This window comes from Panulirus ornatus, chromosome 18 (genome assembly GCF_036320965.1).
Source record: "Panulirus ornatus isolate Po-2019 chromosome 18, ASM3632096v1, whole genome shotgun sequence".
NCBI classification, from domain to species: domain Eukaryota; kingdom Metazoa; phylum Arthropoda; class Malacostraca; order Decapoda; family Palinuridae; genus Panulirus; species Panulirus ornatus.
The window spans coordinates 48,474,958-48,487,829 of record NC_092241.1 but is presented as its reverse complement, the minus strand read 5'-3'; the positions used below and the strand labels follow the sequence as shown (position 1 = coordinate 48,487,829).

The following is a 12,872-nucleotide window of genomic DNA, read 5'->3' as shown; positions in this document are numbered from 1 at the left end:
AATACTCTCACTTCTTCATCCCACCACTCACTACCCTTTCTAATCAACCCACCTCCCACTCTTCTCATGCCACAAGCATCTTTTGCGCAATCCATCACTGATTCCCTAAATACATCCCATTCCTCCCCCACTCCCCTTACTTCCATTGTTCTCACCTTTTTCCATTCTGTACTCAGTCTCTCCTAGTACTTCCTCACACAGGTCTCCTTCCCAAGCTCACTTACTCTCACCACCCTCTTCACCCCAACATTCACTCTTCTTTTCTGAAAACCCATACAAATCTTCACCTTAGCCTCCACACGATAATGATCAGACATCCCTCCAGTTGCACCTCTCAGCACATTAACATCCAAAAGTCTCTCTTTCGCACGCCTGTCAATTAGCACGTAATCCAATAACGCTCTCTGGCCATCTCTCCTACTTACATAAGTATACTTATGTATATCTCGCTTTTTAAACCAGGTATTCCCAATCATCAGTCCTTTTTCAGCACATAAATCTACAAGCTCTTCACCATTTCCATTTACAACACTGAACACCCCATGTATACCAATTATTCCCTCAACTGCCACATTACTCACCTTTGCTTTCAAATCACCCATCACTATAACCCGGTCTCGTGCATCAAAACCACTAACACACTCATTCAGCTGCTCCCAAAACACTTACCTCTCATGATCTTTCTTCTCATGCCCGAGTGCATATGCACCAATAATCACCCACCTCTCTCCATCAACTTTCAGTTTTACCCATATTAATCGAGGATTTACTTTCTTACATTCTATCACATACTCCCACAACTCCTGTTTCAGGAGTATTGCTACTCCTTCCCTTGCTCTTGTCCTCTCACTAACCCCTGACTTTACTCCCCAGACATTCCCAAACCACTCTTCCCCTTTACCCTTAAGCTTCGTTTCACTCAGAGCCAAAACATCCAGGTTCCTTTCCTCAAACATACTACCTATCTCTCCTTTTTTCACATCTTGGTTACATCCACACACATTTAGGCACCCCACTCTGAGCCTTCGAGGAGGATGAGCACTCCCCGCGTGACTCCTTCTTCTGTTTCCCATTTTAGAAAGTTAATACAAGGAGGGGAGGATTTCTGGCTCCCCGCTCCCGGATAATATAATACCTTATAATAATATAATACCTCCCGGATAATATAAAAATAATATAATACCTCCCGGATATTATTATATAATATTATAAATAATATAATACCTCCCGGATAATATAATACCTTTAAAATTTCGTCATTACTGGCTTAGATAAAGGTTAAAAATACGAAGATACTATATCTAAACCAAATATTTCTATTCAGTATGAAAAATACTCGTTATAACGAGGTTTTAAAGGAAATCTATTTTTCCATGAAAAATATGATAAATTGAAGGTAATAGTTGAGGGTATTTTTCAGCTCAAAAAACTTTTTATTTCAAAATTGAAATTCAACACATTCAAACACTTCTATACTTGAAATAATAAACGAAAATGTATCTTAATGGTCTCCGTTACCGATGGATACCCAGTAAAATTAAGGCAAATGATATTTTAGGTTAAAAATATGAAGAAACTAAACCTAAACCAAAGATTTGTATTCAGCATGAAAAATACTCCTTATAATGAGATTTTAAAGGAAATGTATTTTTTCCAAGAAAAATATGAAAAATTGCAGGTAACAGTTCAGGGTATATTTCAGCTCAGAATACTTTTTATTTCAAAATTGAAATTAAACATGATTAAACACTTTTATACTTGAAATATTAAAGGCAGATATATCTTAATGGTCTCAGTTACCGATGGCTACCCAGTAAAATTAAGGCAAATGATAATATAATACTTTTAAAATTTCGTCATAAATGGGTTAAATTTAGGTTAAAAATACGAAGAAACTATACCTAAACCAAAGATTTGTATTCAACATGAAAAATACTCGTTATAGTGAGGTTTTAAAGGAAATCTATTTTTCCATGAAAAAAATGAAAACTGAAGTTGATTTTTCATGTTTTTCTGCGAAAAAACTGATTTCCTTTAAAACCTCATTATAAGGAGTATTTTTCATGCTGAATAGAAATTCATAGTTAAGATATAGTTTATTTTTCTAACCTTTAATTATGCCGTATATGACGAAATTTTAAAAGTACTATTTGATCATTTGCCTTAGTTTTACTGGGTATTGATCGGTAACTGACACCATTGTAATACATTTTCCTTCATTATTTCAAGTATAGATGTGTTTGAATATGTTGAATTTCAATTTTATAATAAAAAGCTTTTTGAGCTGAAAAATACCCTGATCAGCAATTTTTCATATTTTCCTTGAAAAAATAGATTTCCTTTAAAACCTCATTATAAGGAGTATTTTTCATTCTCAAAAGAAATCTTTGGTTTAGATATAATTTCTTCACATTTCTAATCTTTACCTAAGCCGTAAATTAGGAAATTTTAAGTATCATTTGATCATTTGACTTAGTTTTACTGGGTATCCATCGAAAACCGAGAACATTATATTTTCCTTTATTATTTCAAGTATAGAAGTGTTTAAATATGTTGATTTTCAATTTTGAAATAAAGTTTTTTGAGCTGAAAAATACCCTGAACTATATCTAATAACCTTCAATTTTTCATATTTTTCATGGAAAAATAGATTTCCTTTAAAACCTCATTATAACGAGTATTTTTCATGCTGATAACAAATCTTTGGTTTATATGTAGTTTCTTCGTATTTTTAACCTTTATCTAAGCCATAAATATCGAAATTTTAAAAGTATTACATTATCATATGCCTTAATTTTACTGAGTATCCATCAGAAACGGACACCATTAAGATATATTTTCCTTTAATATTTCAAGTATAGAAGTGTTTAATTATGTTTAATTTCACTTTTGAAATAAAAAGTATTTTGAGCTGAAGAATACCCTGCAATTTCTCATATTTTTCTTGAAAATATATCTAAAATTTCGATATTTACGGCTTAATTATAGGTTAAAAATGCGAAGAAACTATATCTGCACCAAAGATTTGTATTCAGCATGAAAAATACTCGTTATAATGAGGTTTTAAAGGAAATCTATTTTTCCATGAAAAATATGAATATTTTTCACCTCAAAATATTTTCTATTTCAAAATTGAAAATCAACATATTCAAACACTTCTATACTTGAAATATTAAAGGAAAATATATTATAATGGTATCAGTTTTCGATGAATACCCATTAAAACTAAGGCAAATGATCAAATAATACTTTTAAAATTTCGTCATCTACAGCTTAATTAAAAGGTTGAAAAAAATGAAGAAACTATATCTAAGATATAAATTTGTATTCAACATGAAAAATACTCCTTATAATGAGGTTTTAAAGGAAATCAGTTTTTCGAAGAAAAATATGAAAAATTGCAGGTATTTTGAGCTGAAAAATACCCTGAACTATTACCTGCAATTTTTCATATTTTTCATGGAAAAATAGATTTCCTTTAAAATCTCTATATAAGGAGTATTTTTCATGCTGAATACAAATCTTTGCTTTAGATATAGTTTCATAGTATTTTTAACCTATAATTAAGCCGTAAATATCAAAATTTTAAAGTAGTATTTGATCATTTGACAGTTTTACTGGGTATCCATCAGTAACTGAGACCATTATAATATATTTTCCTTTATTATTTCAAGTATAGAAGTGTTTGAATATGTTGAATTTCAGTTTTGAAATAAAAAGTTTTTTGAGCTGAAAAGTACCCTGAACTATTACCTGCAATTTTTCATGTTTTTCTTCGAAAAACTGATTTCCTTTAAAACCTCATTATAAGGAGTATTTTTCATGCTGAATAGAAATTCATAGTTTACATTTAGTTTATTCATTTTTTAACCTTCTATTAAGCCGTAAATGACGAAATTTTAAAAGTAGTATTTGATTATTTGCCTTAGTTTTACTGGGTATTCATCGGTAATTGAGACCATTGTAATATATTTTCCTTTATCATTTCAAGTATAGAGGTGTTTGAATACGCTGAATTTCAATTTTAAAATAAAAAGTTTTTTGAGCTGAAAAATACCCTGAACTATTACCTGCAATTTTTCATATTTTTCTTGGATAAAATAGATTTCCTTTAAAACCTCATTATAAGGAGTATTTTTCATTCTCAATACAAATCTTTGGTTTAGATATAATTTCTTCACATTTCTAACCTTTACTTAAGCCGTAAATTACGAAATTTTAAAAGTATCATTTGATCATTTGTCTTAGTTTTACTGGGTATCCATTGAAAACCGAGACCATTATAATATATTTTCCTTTATAGAAGTGTTTGAATATGTTGATTTTCAATTTTGAAATAAAAAGATTTTTGAGCTGAAAAATACCCTGAACGATTACCTTCAATTTTTCATATTTTTCTTGGAAAAAATAGATTTCCTTTAAAACCTCATTATGAGGAGTATTTTTCATTCTCAATACAAATCTTTGGTTTAGATATGATTTCTTCATATTTTTAAACCTTAAGCCGTAAATTACGAAATTTTAAAAGTATCATTTGATCATTTGTCTTGGTTTTACTGGGTATCCATCGAAAACTGAGTCCATTATAATATATTTTCCTTTATTATTTGAAGTATAGAATTTTTGAATATGTTGATTTTCAATTTTGAAATAAAAAGTTTTTTGAGCTGAAAAATACCCTGAACTATTTACCTTCAATTTTTCATATTTTTCAAGGAAAAATAGATTTCCTTTAAAGCCTCACTATAATGAGTATTTTTATGCTGAATATAAATCTTTGGTTTAGATATAGTTTCTTCCTATTTTTTTTAACCTAAAATAAAGCCATTAATGACGAAATTTTAAAAGTACTATATTATCATTTGCCTTAATTTTACTGGGTATCCATCGGTAACTGAGACCATTAAGATATATTTTCCTTTATTATTTCAAGTACAGAAGAGGTTGAATGTACTGAATTTCAATTTTGAAATAAAAAGTTTTTTGAGCTGAAAAATAACCTCAACTATTACCTGCAATTTTTCATATTTTTCTTAGAAAAATATATTTCTTTTAAAACCTCATTATAAGGAGTATTTTTCATTCTCAATACAAATCTTTGGTTTGGATATAATTTCTTCATATTTCTAACCTTTACTTAGGCCATAAATTACGAAATTTTAAGAGTATCATTTGATTTTTTGTCTTAGTTTTACTGGGTATCCATCGAAAACTGAGACCATTATAATATACTTTCCTTCAATATTTCAAGTATAGAAGTGTTTGAATATGTTGATTTTCAATTTTGAAATAAAAAGTTTTTTGAGCTGAAAAATACCCTGAACTATTACCTTCAATTTTTCATATTTTTCGTGGAAAAAATAGATTTCCTTTTAAACCTCATTATAACGAGTATTTTTCATGCTGAATACAAATCTTTGGTTTAGATATAGTTTCTTCGTTTTTTAACCTTTATCTAAGCCATAAATGACCAAATTTTACAAGTATTATATTATCATTTGCCTTAATTTTACTGGGTATCCATCGGTAACTGAGACCATTAAGATATATTTTCCTTTAATATTTCAAGTATAGAAGTGTTTCATTATGTTTAATTTCAATTTTGAAATAAAAAGTATTTTGAGCTGAAAAATACCCTGAACTGTTACCTGCAATTTTTCATATTTTTCTTGGAAAAAATACATTTTCTTTAAAATCTCATTATAAGGAGTATTTTTCATGCTGAATACAAATCATTGGTTTAGATATAGTTTCTTCGTATTTTTAAACTATTATTAAGCAGTAAATATCGAAATTTTAAAAGTATTATTTGATCTTTTGACAGTTTTAGTGGGTATCCATCAGTAACTGAGACCATTATAATATATTTTCCTTTATTATTTCAAGTATAGAAGTGTTTGAATATGTTGAATTTCAATTTCGTAATAAAATGTTTTTTAAGCTGAAAAATACCCTGAACTATTACCTGTACTTTTTCATATTTTTCTTCGAAAACCTGATTTCCTTTAAAACCTCATTATAAGGAGTAGTTTTGATGCTGAATATAAATCTATAATTAAGACATAGTTTCTTCATTTTTTTTAACCGTTAAGCCGTATATGACGAAATTTTAAAAGTATTATTTGATCATTTGCCTAAGTTTTACTGGGTATTGATCGGTAACTGACATCATTGTAGTATATTTTCCTTTATCATTTCAAGTATAGAAGTGTTTGAATATGTTGAATTTCAATTTTGAAATAAGTTTTTTGAGCTGAAAAATACCCTGAACTATTACCTGCAATTTTTCATATTTTTCTTGGAAAATATAGATTTCCTTTAAAAACTCATTATCAGGAGTATTTTCTATGCTGAATAGAAATCTTTGGTTTAGATATAATTTCTTCGTATTTTTAACCTTTACTTAAGCTGTAAATGACAAAATTTTTAAAGTATTATTTTATCATTTGCCTTAATTTTACTGGCTATCCATTGGTAACTGAGACCATTATAATATATTTTCCTTTATCATTTCAAGTATAGAAGTGTTTGCATGCGTTGATTTTCAATTTTGAAATAAAAAGTTTTTTGAGCTGAAAAATACCCTGAACTATTACCTTCAATTTTTCATGGAAAAATAGATTTCCTTTAAAACCTCATTTTAACGAGTATTTTTCATGCTGAATACAAATCTTTGGCTTAGATATAGTTTCTTCGTATCTTTAACCTTTAACTAAGCCGTAAATGACGAAATTTTACAAGTATTATATTATCATTTGCCTTAATTTTACTGGGTATCCATCGGTAACTGAGACCATTAAGATATATTTTCCTTTAATATTTGAAGTATAGAAATGTTTAATTATGTTTAATTTCAATTTTGAAATAAATCGTATTTTGAGCTGAAATATACCCTGAACTATTACCTGCAATTTTTATAGTTTTCTTGTAAAAAATACATTTCCTTTAAAATCTCATTCTAAGACATTTCCTTTAAAATCTCATTATAAGGAGTATTTTTCATGCTGAATACAAATCTTTGGTTTAGATATAGTTTCTTCGTATTCTTAACCTATAATTAAGCCGTAAATATCAAAATTATAAAAGTATTATTTGATCTTTTGACAGTTTTACTGGGTATCCATCAGTAACTGAGACCATTACAATACATTTTCCTTTATTATTTCAAGTATAGAAGTGTTTGAATATGCTGAATTTCAATTTTGAAATAAAAAGTTTTTTGAGCTGAAAAATACCCAGAACTATTACCTGCAATTTTTCAAATCTTTCTTCGAAAAACTGATTTCCTTTAAAACCCCATCATGAGGAGTATTTTTCATGCTGAATACAAATCTTTGGTTTAAATATAGTTTTTCATATCTTTAAACTTTAATTAAGCCATAAATGATGAAATTTTAAAAGTATCATTTGATCATTTGCCTTAGTTTTACTGGGTATCCATCGGTAACTGAGACCATTATAAAATGCTGTAAATACAAATATGCTTATCGTACCTCAAATTGAACATCCACTAAATAGTGCATCCCTGGAATTGATAAGTGTACATACCTCATCATCATTGTCATCATCATCTTCATCATCAGCAACATCATGAGAAACATCATCATCATCATCAACATCTTCATCATTAACGTCATCCTTTTCATCAACATCATCATCATCATCTCCAGCATCTTCACTATTATCATCTGGTACATGATCCTCTTCACTCTTAACATCTGAAACCCAATAAGAATGAATCATATCAAATCATACTGACAGAGGTCACTGTATAATAAGGTAATTATCACATTCCATGATTTTAAAAGGGGTAAGAAAGACTATTTTTTTCACAGAGGGCAAAACTGAGTTAATGGGTCAGGGTTAATAATCACATAGTGATAGGAAACTTTTAATACAAAGCAAGTTGACGGATGTGCATGGAATAGTGGAACACTAATGAAAATAATTCAATTCTGTACTTGGACAGCAAATGCAAAGGCATATGATATGAATGACAAAGTCTATTCAAGCACTAGAAAATTGTACAGAACAACACAGAAACAAAAAATGCATCAAATGACAATCTCCTCAAGGCACTTAGCAATTAAAGACGACATCAGAAACATAAGAGATAAGAGTAGTAAGAGTAGAAAAACACACAGATGGTTTAACAGAAAATAGTTGTTGACTAATACATAACTATGGATGAGGCAGAATTAGTCAGTTGTGGATTTGAAGGAAGTGTCTGTAAAGGCTGTTCTTCAATGTATGTATGGTATCACTTTTAATTATTCTTTCTGTTAAATCATTTCATACATCAAAAATCCTATTGAGGATGAAGTACTTGACAAATTCTAAGTACCATATATACTTGTGTATAGTTCGAGTTTTTAAGACCAAATTTTTAGGCAAAAAATTGGGGGGGTCGACCTATACATGGGTGATAATTTTGTTAGGTTGAAATCCATGCATGATGGGAATTACTAGGAGCAACTTTAACTTCAGACATGAAAAATATTTACCAGTTACTGCCTGTAAACAATGGAAAAGTATCATTATATATGATATTATGCTTGATCACCGTTTCCTGCATCAGTGAGGTAGCACAAGGAAACAGACAAAGAATGGCTCATCCACTCATATACACATATATATATACATAAAACACCTATACACACACACACATATATATATATATATACATATATATCAACAAATACACATACATACATATCAACAAATTCACATATACATACACATTTTTTTTTTTCATACTATTCGCCATTTCCCGCATTACCAAGGTAGCGTTAAGAACAGAGGACTGAGTTTTTGAGGGAATATTCTCACTTGGCCCCCTCCTCAGTTCCTTCCTTGGGAAAACTAAAAACAAGAGGGGAGGATTTCCAGCCCCCCGTTCCCTTCCCTGCTAGTCGCCTTCTATGACACGCAGGGAATACATGGGAAGTACTCTTTCTCCCCTATCCCTAGGGATAGATACATACACATACACACACATATACATATATACACATGTACATGTTCATGCTTGCCTTCATCCATTCCTGGTGCTACCCCACCCCACAGGAAACAGCTTCACTACCCCCTGCTTCAGTGAGGTAGTGGCAGGATAACAGACAAAATGGCCACATTTGTTCACACTCGGTCTCTAGCTGTCATGTGTAATGCACCGAAACCACAGCTCCCTATTCACATCCAGGCATCACAGACCTTTCCATGGTTTACCCCAGATGTTTTACATGCCCTGGTTCAGTCCACTGAAAGCATGTTAACCCTGGTACACCACACTGTTCCACTTCACTCTATACTTTGCTCACCTCTCACCCTCCTGTATGTGCAGGCTCCAATCACTCAAAACATTTAGCACTCCATCCTTCTATCTCCAATTTGGTCTCCTGCTTCTTCTTGTTCCCTCCACCTCTGACACATATCCTCTTTGTCAATCTTTCCTCACTCATTCTCTTCACATGTCCAAACCATTTCAAAACACCTCTTCTGCTCTCTTAACCACACTCTTTTTATTTCCACACATCTCTCTTACCCTTTCATTACTTACTCGATCAAACCACCTCACACCACATATTGTCCTCATACATTTCATTTCTAACACATCCACCCTCCTCCATACAACCTCATCTATAGCCCATTCCTCGCAACCATATAATATTGTTGGGACTACTATGCCTTTAAATTCACCCATTTTTGCTCTCATAAGATAATGTTCTCTCCTTCCACACATTCTTCATCACTCCTAAAACCTTCGCCCCCTCCCCCAACCTGCGACTCACTTCCGCTTCCATGGTTCCCATTCACTGCTAAGTCCACTCCTAGATATCTAAAACACTTCACTTCCTCCAGTTTTTCTCCATTCAAACTTACATCCCAATTTACTTGTCCCTCAACCCTAGTGAAACTAATAACCTTGCTCTTACTCACATTTACTCTCAACTTTCTCCTTTCACAAACTTTTCCAAACTCACTCACTAACTTTTGGAAATGTAAAGAATTACCAATTCATAATGAAAAGCTGTGCAGTGCCTTCAGTAGATGAAGCTCACCAATTTACAGTAGGCTAACTTACCTTACAATGTGCTCTCAGTAATCTGTGTCAAAGTTCTTTGCTCAGGCTAACTTATCATATGAGGCATTATGGTAACCAAAGATCTACAAAAAGTACTGGTAATAAAAACCTTTTTGATATTTCATACAACCTATGAAATTCAATAACCTTGTCTTCAAGTTCCTGAGGAAGACACTGTGATATTTTCAATTCCATCTTAGTACAAAATAATTTCTTATCATAAATCTTGTGCACCAACCATGGCTTGCCTTAAAATCTGTGATGCCTAACTTCCTTGCTAGTTTCATAGCAAAGATTCAAATTGATCCTCAGTTTTCAGTGACATACTTTGCCACTTCAACTTCCACCTGTGGCCGATTATTACACTTTCCTCTGTTAGCACATTTGTTTTTTGGTATATGCTTAAGTTGTGCAGAGCTTTCTCCAGTCTCTAACATTTTTTTGAATACCTTAAATTCCCATGCAGCTGCACATTTATTAGTCTGTTCTGCATATCTGATCACTTGGAACCTGAACTTTGCTGTGAGCTTGTTACTTCTTGAATCCAAGCTGAAGAGAATATGGGCCAAGTACATTTGGTCATTTTTGGCGGAAGGGTACTGTTATTTGTTTGGTGTCATATATATTCTTAAAAATGAATACTTACAAACTAAAAGTACCATAACATTGTATTATATATGTAAACTTGTCTTATTTCTGGCAAATAGGAAGCAAGACAATAAGAGTATAAACACAATTTCAATGTACTGTAATATTAAAGGCTGCTACGAAAGAGTCGATGCAAAGGCAAAGCCTCTGTGACCAGGGCTCTGCCATATCAGCTAAACAGTATGTGTTTTTTAATTGTTTTCAGTTAAAAAACTGTTACATCAAAGGTATATTTTATCTTAACTGTGCCTGAATGAATATATGCTCGGAAATAAATAATAGTTTTACTGAAATGTGGTGTATCTTAACGTAAAAATTGGATAAAATACATGAAAACAAAAATCTCTACCAAACCTCCCAATGTTCAAAAGATGTTACATGTTTTTTCAATAGTTTTCAGTTGAAATACTGTTATATTACAATATTCTATTCATACTGTGCTTGATATACAGTTTTCAGTTAAAATACTGTTATCTTACAATAATATTCTTTTTTTTTTTAATTTTCCAAAAGAAGGAACAGAGAAGGGGGCCAGGTGAGGATATTCCCTCAAAGGCCCAGTCCTCTGTTCTTAACGCTACCTTGCTAATGTGGGAAATGGCGAAGAGTATGAACGAAACTGTGCTTGATATAATACAGTCACAGAAATGTAATATTTTTGCTGAAACGATGTACATACTATCGTGGAAGTGGGATAAAATCGTAACGAAAACAAAAGATTTTTGCTTTCTTTCGTTGTTAAAAAAATTTGACCACAATTGTTTTTTGAATTATTTTCAGTTAAAAAACTGTTGCATTACAATAATATTATATCCTAATTGACTTACATCATTTCTTTCTTTTTCATACATATTCACCATTTCCCACATTAGCAAGGTAGCGTTAAGAACAGAGGACTGAGCCTTAGAGGTAATATCCTCACTTGGCCACCTTCTCTGTTCCTTCTTTTGGAAAATTAAAAATGGGAGAGGAGGATTTCCAGCCCCCCTACTCCCTCTCCTTTTAGTTGCCTTCTACGACACGCAGGGAATACATAGGAGGTATTCTTTCTCCCCTACCCCTAGGGATAAATACTTGAAGGGAAATAAATTATTTTTGCTGAAACTACTTGTGTTTCAGTGTAACGTGCTATAATAATAAATGGTGAACAATTTGCCTTTGGTGATATGTGTTTCAGGCTCAGTGGCTCTCACTTTCTCGGAAGTAGAGTGTTTTTAGTGAGGATTTTCTGAAATGAGTTTTATATGCCATAAAATACAGTGCTTTATTACCCTAATTTGTTATTCCATTACCATCAAAAACTTGGGTCAACCAATACATGAGGCATATAATGAATTAATGATATCTTGGTCAAAAATCAAGGGTCAACCTATGCATGAGGTACACTTATAGATGTGTACATACAGTAAGTATTTGCCAATGAGTCTGCATCCATCATTAAGATTTAAATCACATGAATCGAGCCTTAAATAAACTCTCATACCAAAACTCCCAAACCCTTTGATAATCATGAGTACCTTTATCATATACCTCTCTTTCTTGATTTAAATAAGTGAAAGTCACCAAGTCTCATGATATATTTCTCAGTCAAGGGGTCAGCTTGGTACCTTGTTTCTCTACACTCTTTATTTTGGTTGAACTTAATATACAAGGTGAAGACCCACAAGCAAATTGTGAAGAGCTAGGATTAGGTTCATAGACTTGAATCTGAATGCTCTACTTTCACCTTTCTTAATGCTTTTACACAGTGCTTACATTGCTTTGGGTCACTGATGATTAATACACCTGAGTCCTTTTTCTAATTCACTTTTTGAGTATTCCTGGTAAATTATATGGGAGGGTATTGATTGAGAGGGTGAAGGCATGTACAGAGCATCAGATTGGGGAAGAGCAGTGTGGTTTCAGAAGTGGTAGAGGATGTGTGGATCAGGTGTTTGCTTTGAAGAATGTATGTGAGAAATACTTAGAAAAGCAAATGGATTTGTATGTAGCATTTATGGATCTGGAGAAGGCATATGATAGAGTTGATAGAGATGCTCTGTGGAAGGTATTAAGAATATATGGTGTGGGAGGAAAGTTGTTAGAAGCAGTGAAAAGTTTTTATCGAGGATGTAAGGCATGTGTACGTGTAGGAAGAGAGGAA

The 12,872-nt window shown here is 31.8% G+C and overlaps 1 protein-coding gene across 2 annotated transcripts in view; it reads right to left on the bottom strand.

Annotated features, from left to right (window-relative positions):
• The window catches only part of Appl (amyloid-beta-like protein), a 318,976-nt gene that overhangs the window by 35,276 nt on the left and 270,828 nt on the right, over positions 1–12,872 (bottom strand). For both annotated transcript variants that reach the window (XM_071673063.1, XM_071673064.1), the window contains exon 9: positions 7,549–7,718. In XM_071673063.1, coding sequence (XP_071529164.1) covers positions 7,549–7,718 — 170 coding nt within the window. The remainder of the gene's footprint in view (positions 1–7,548; positions 7,719–12,872) is intronic.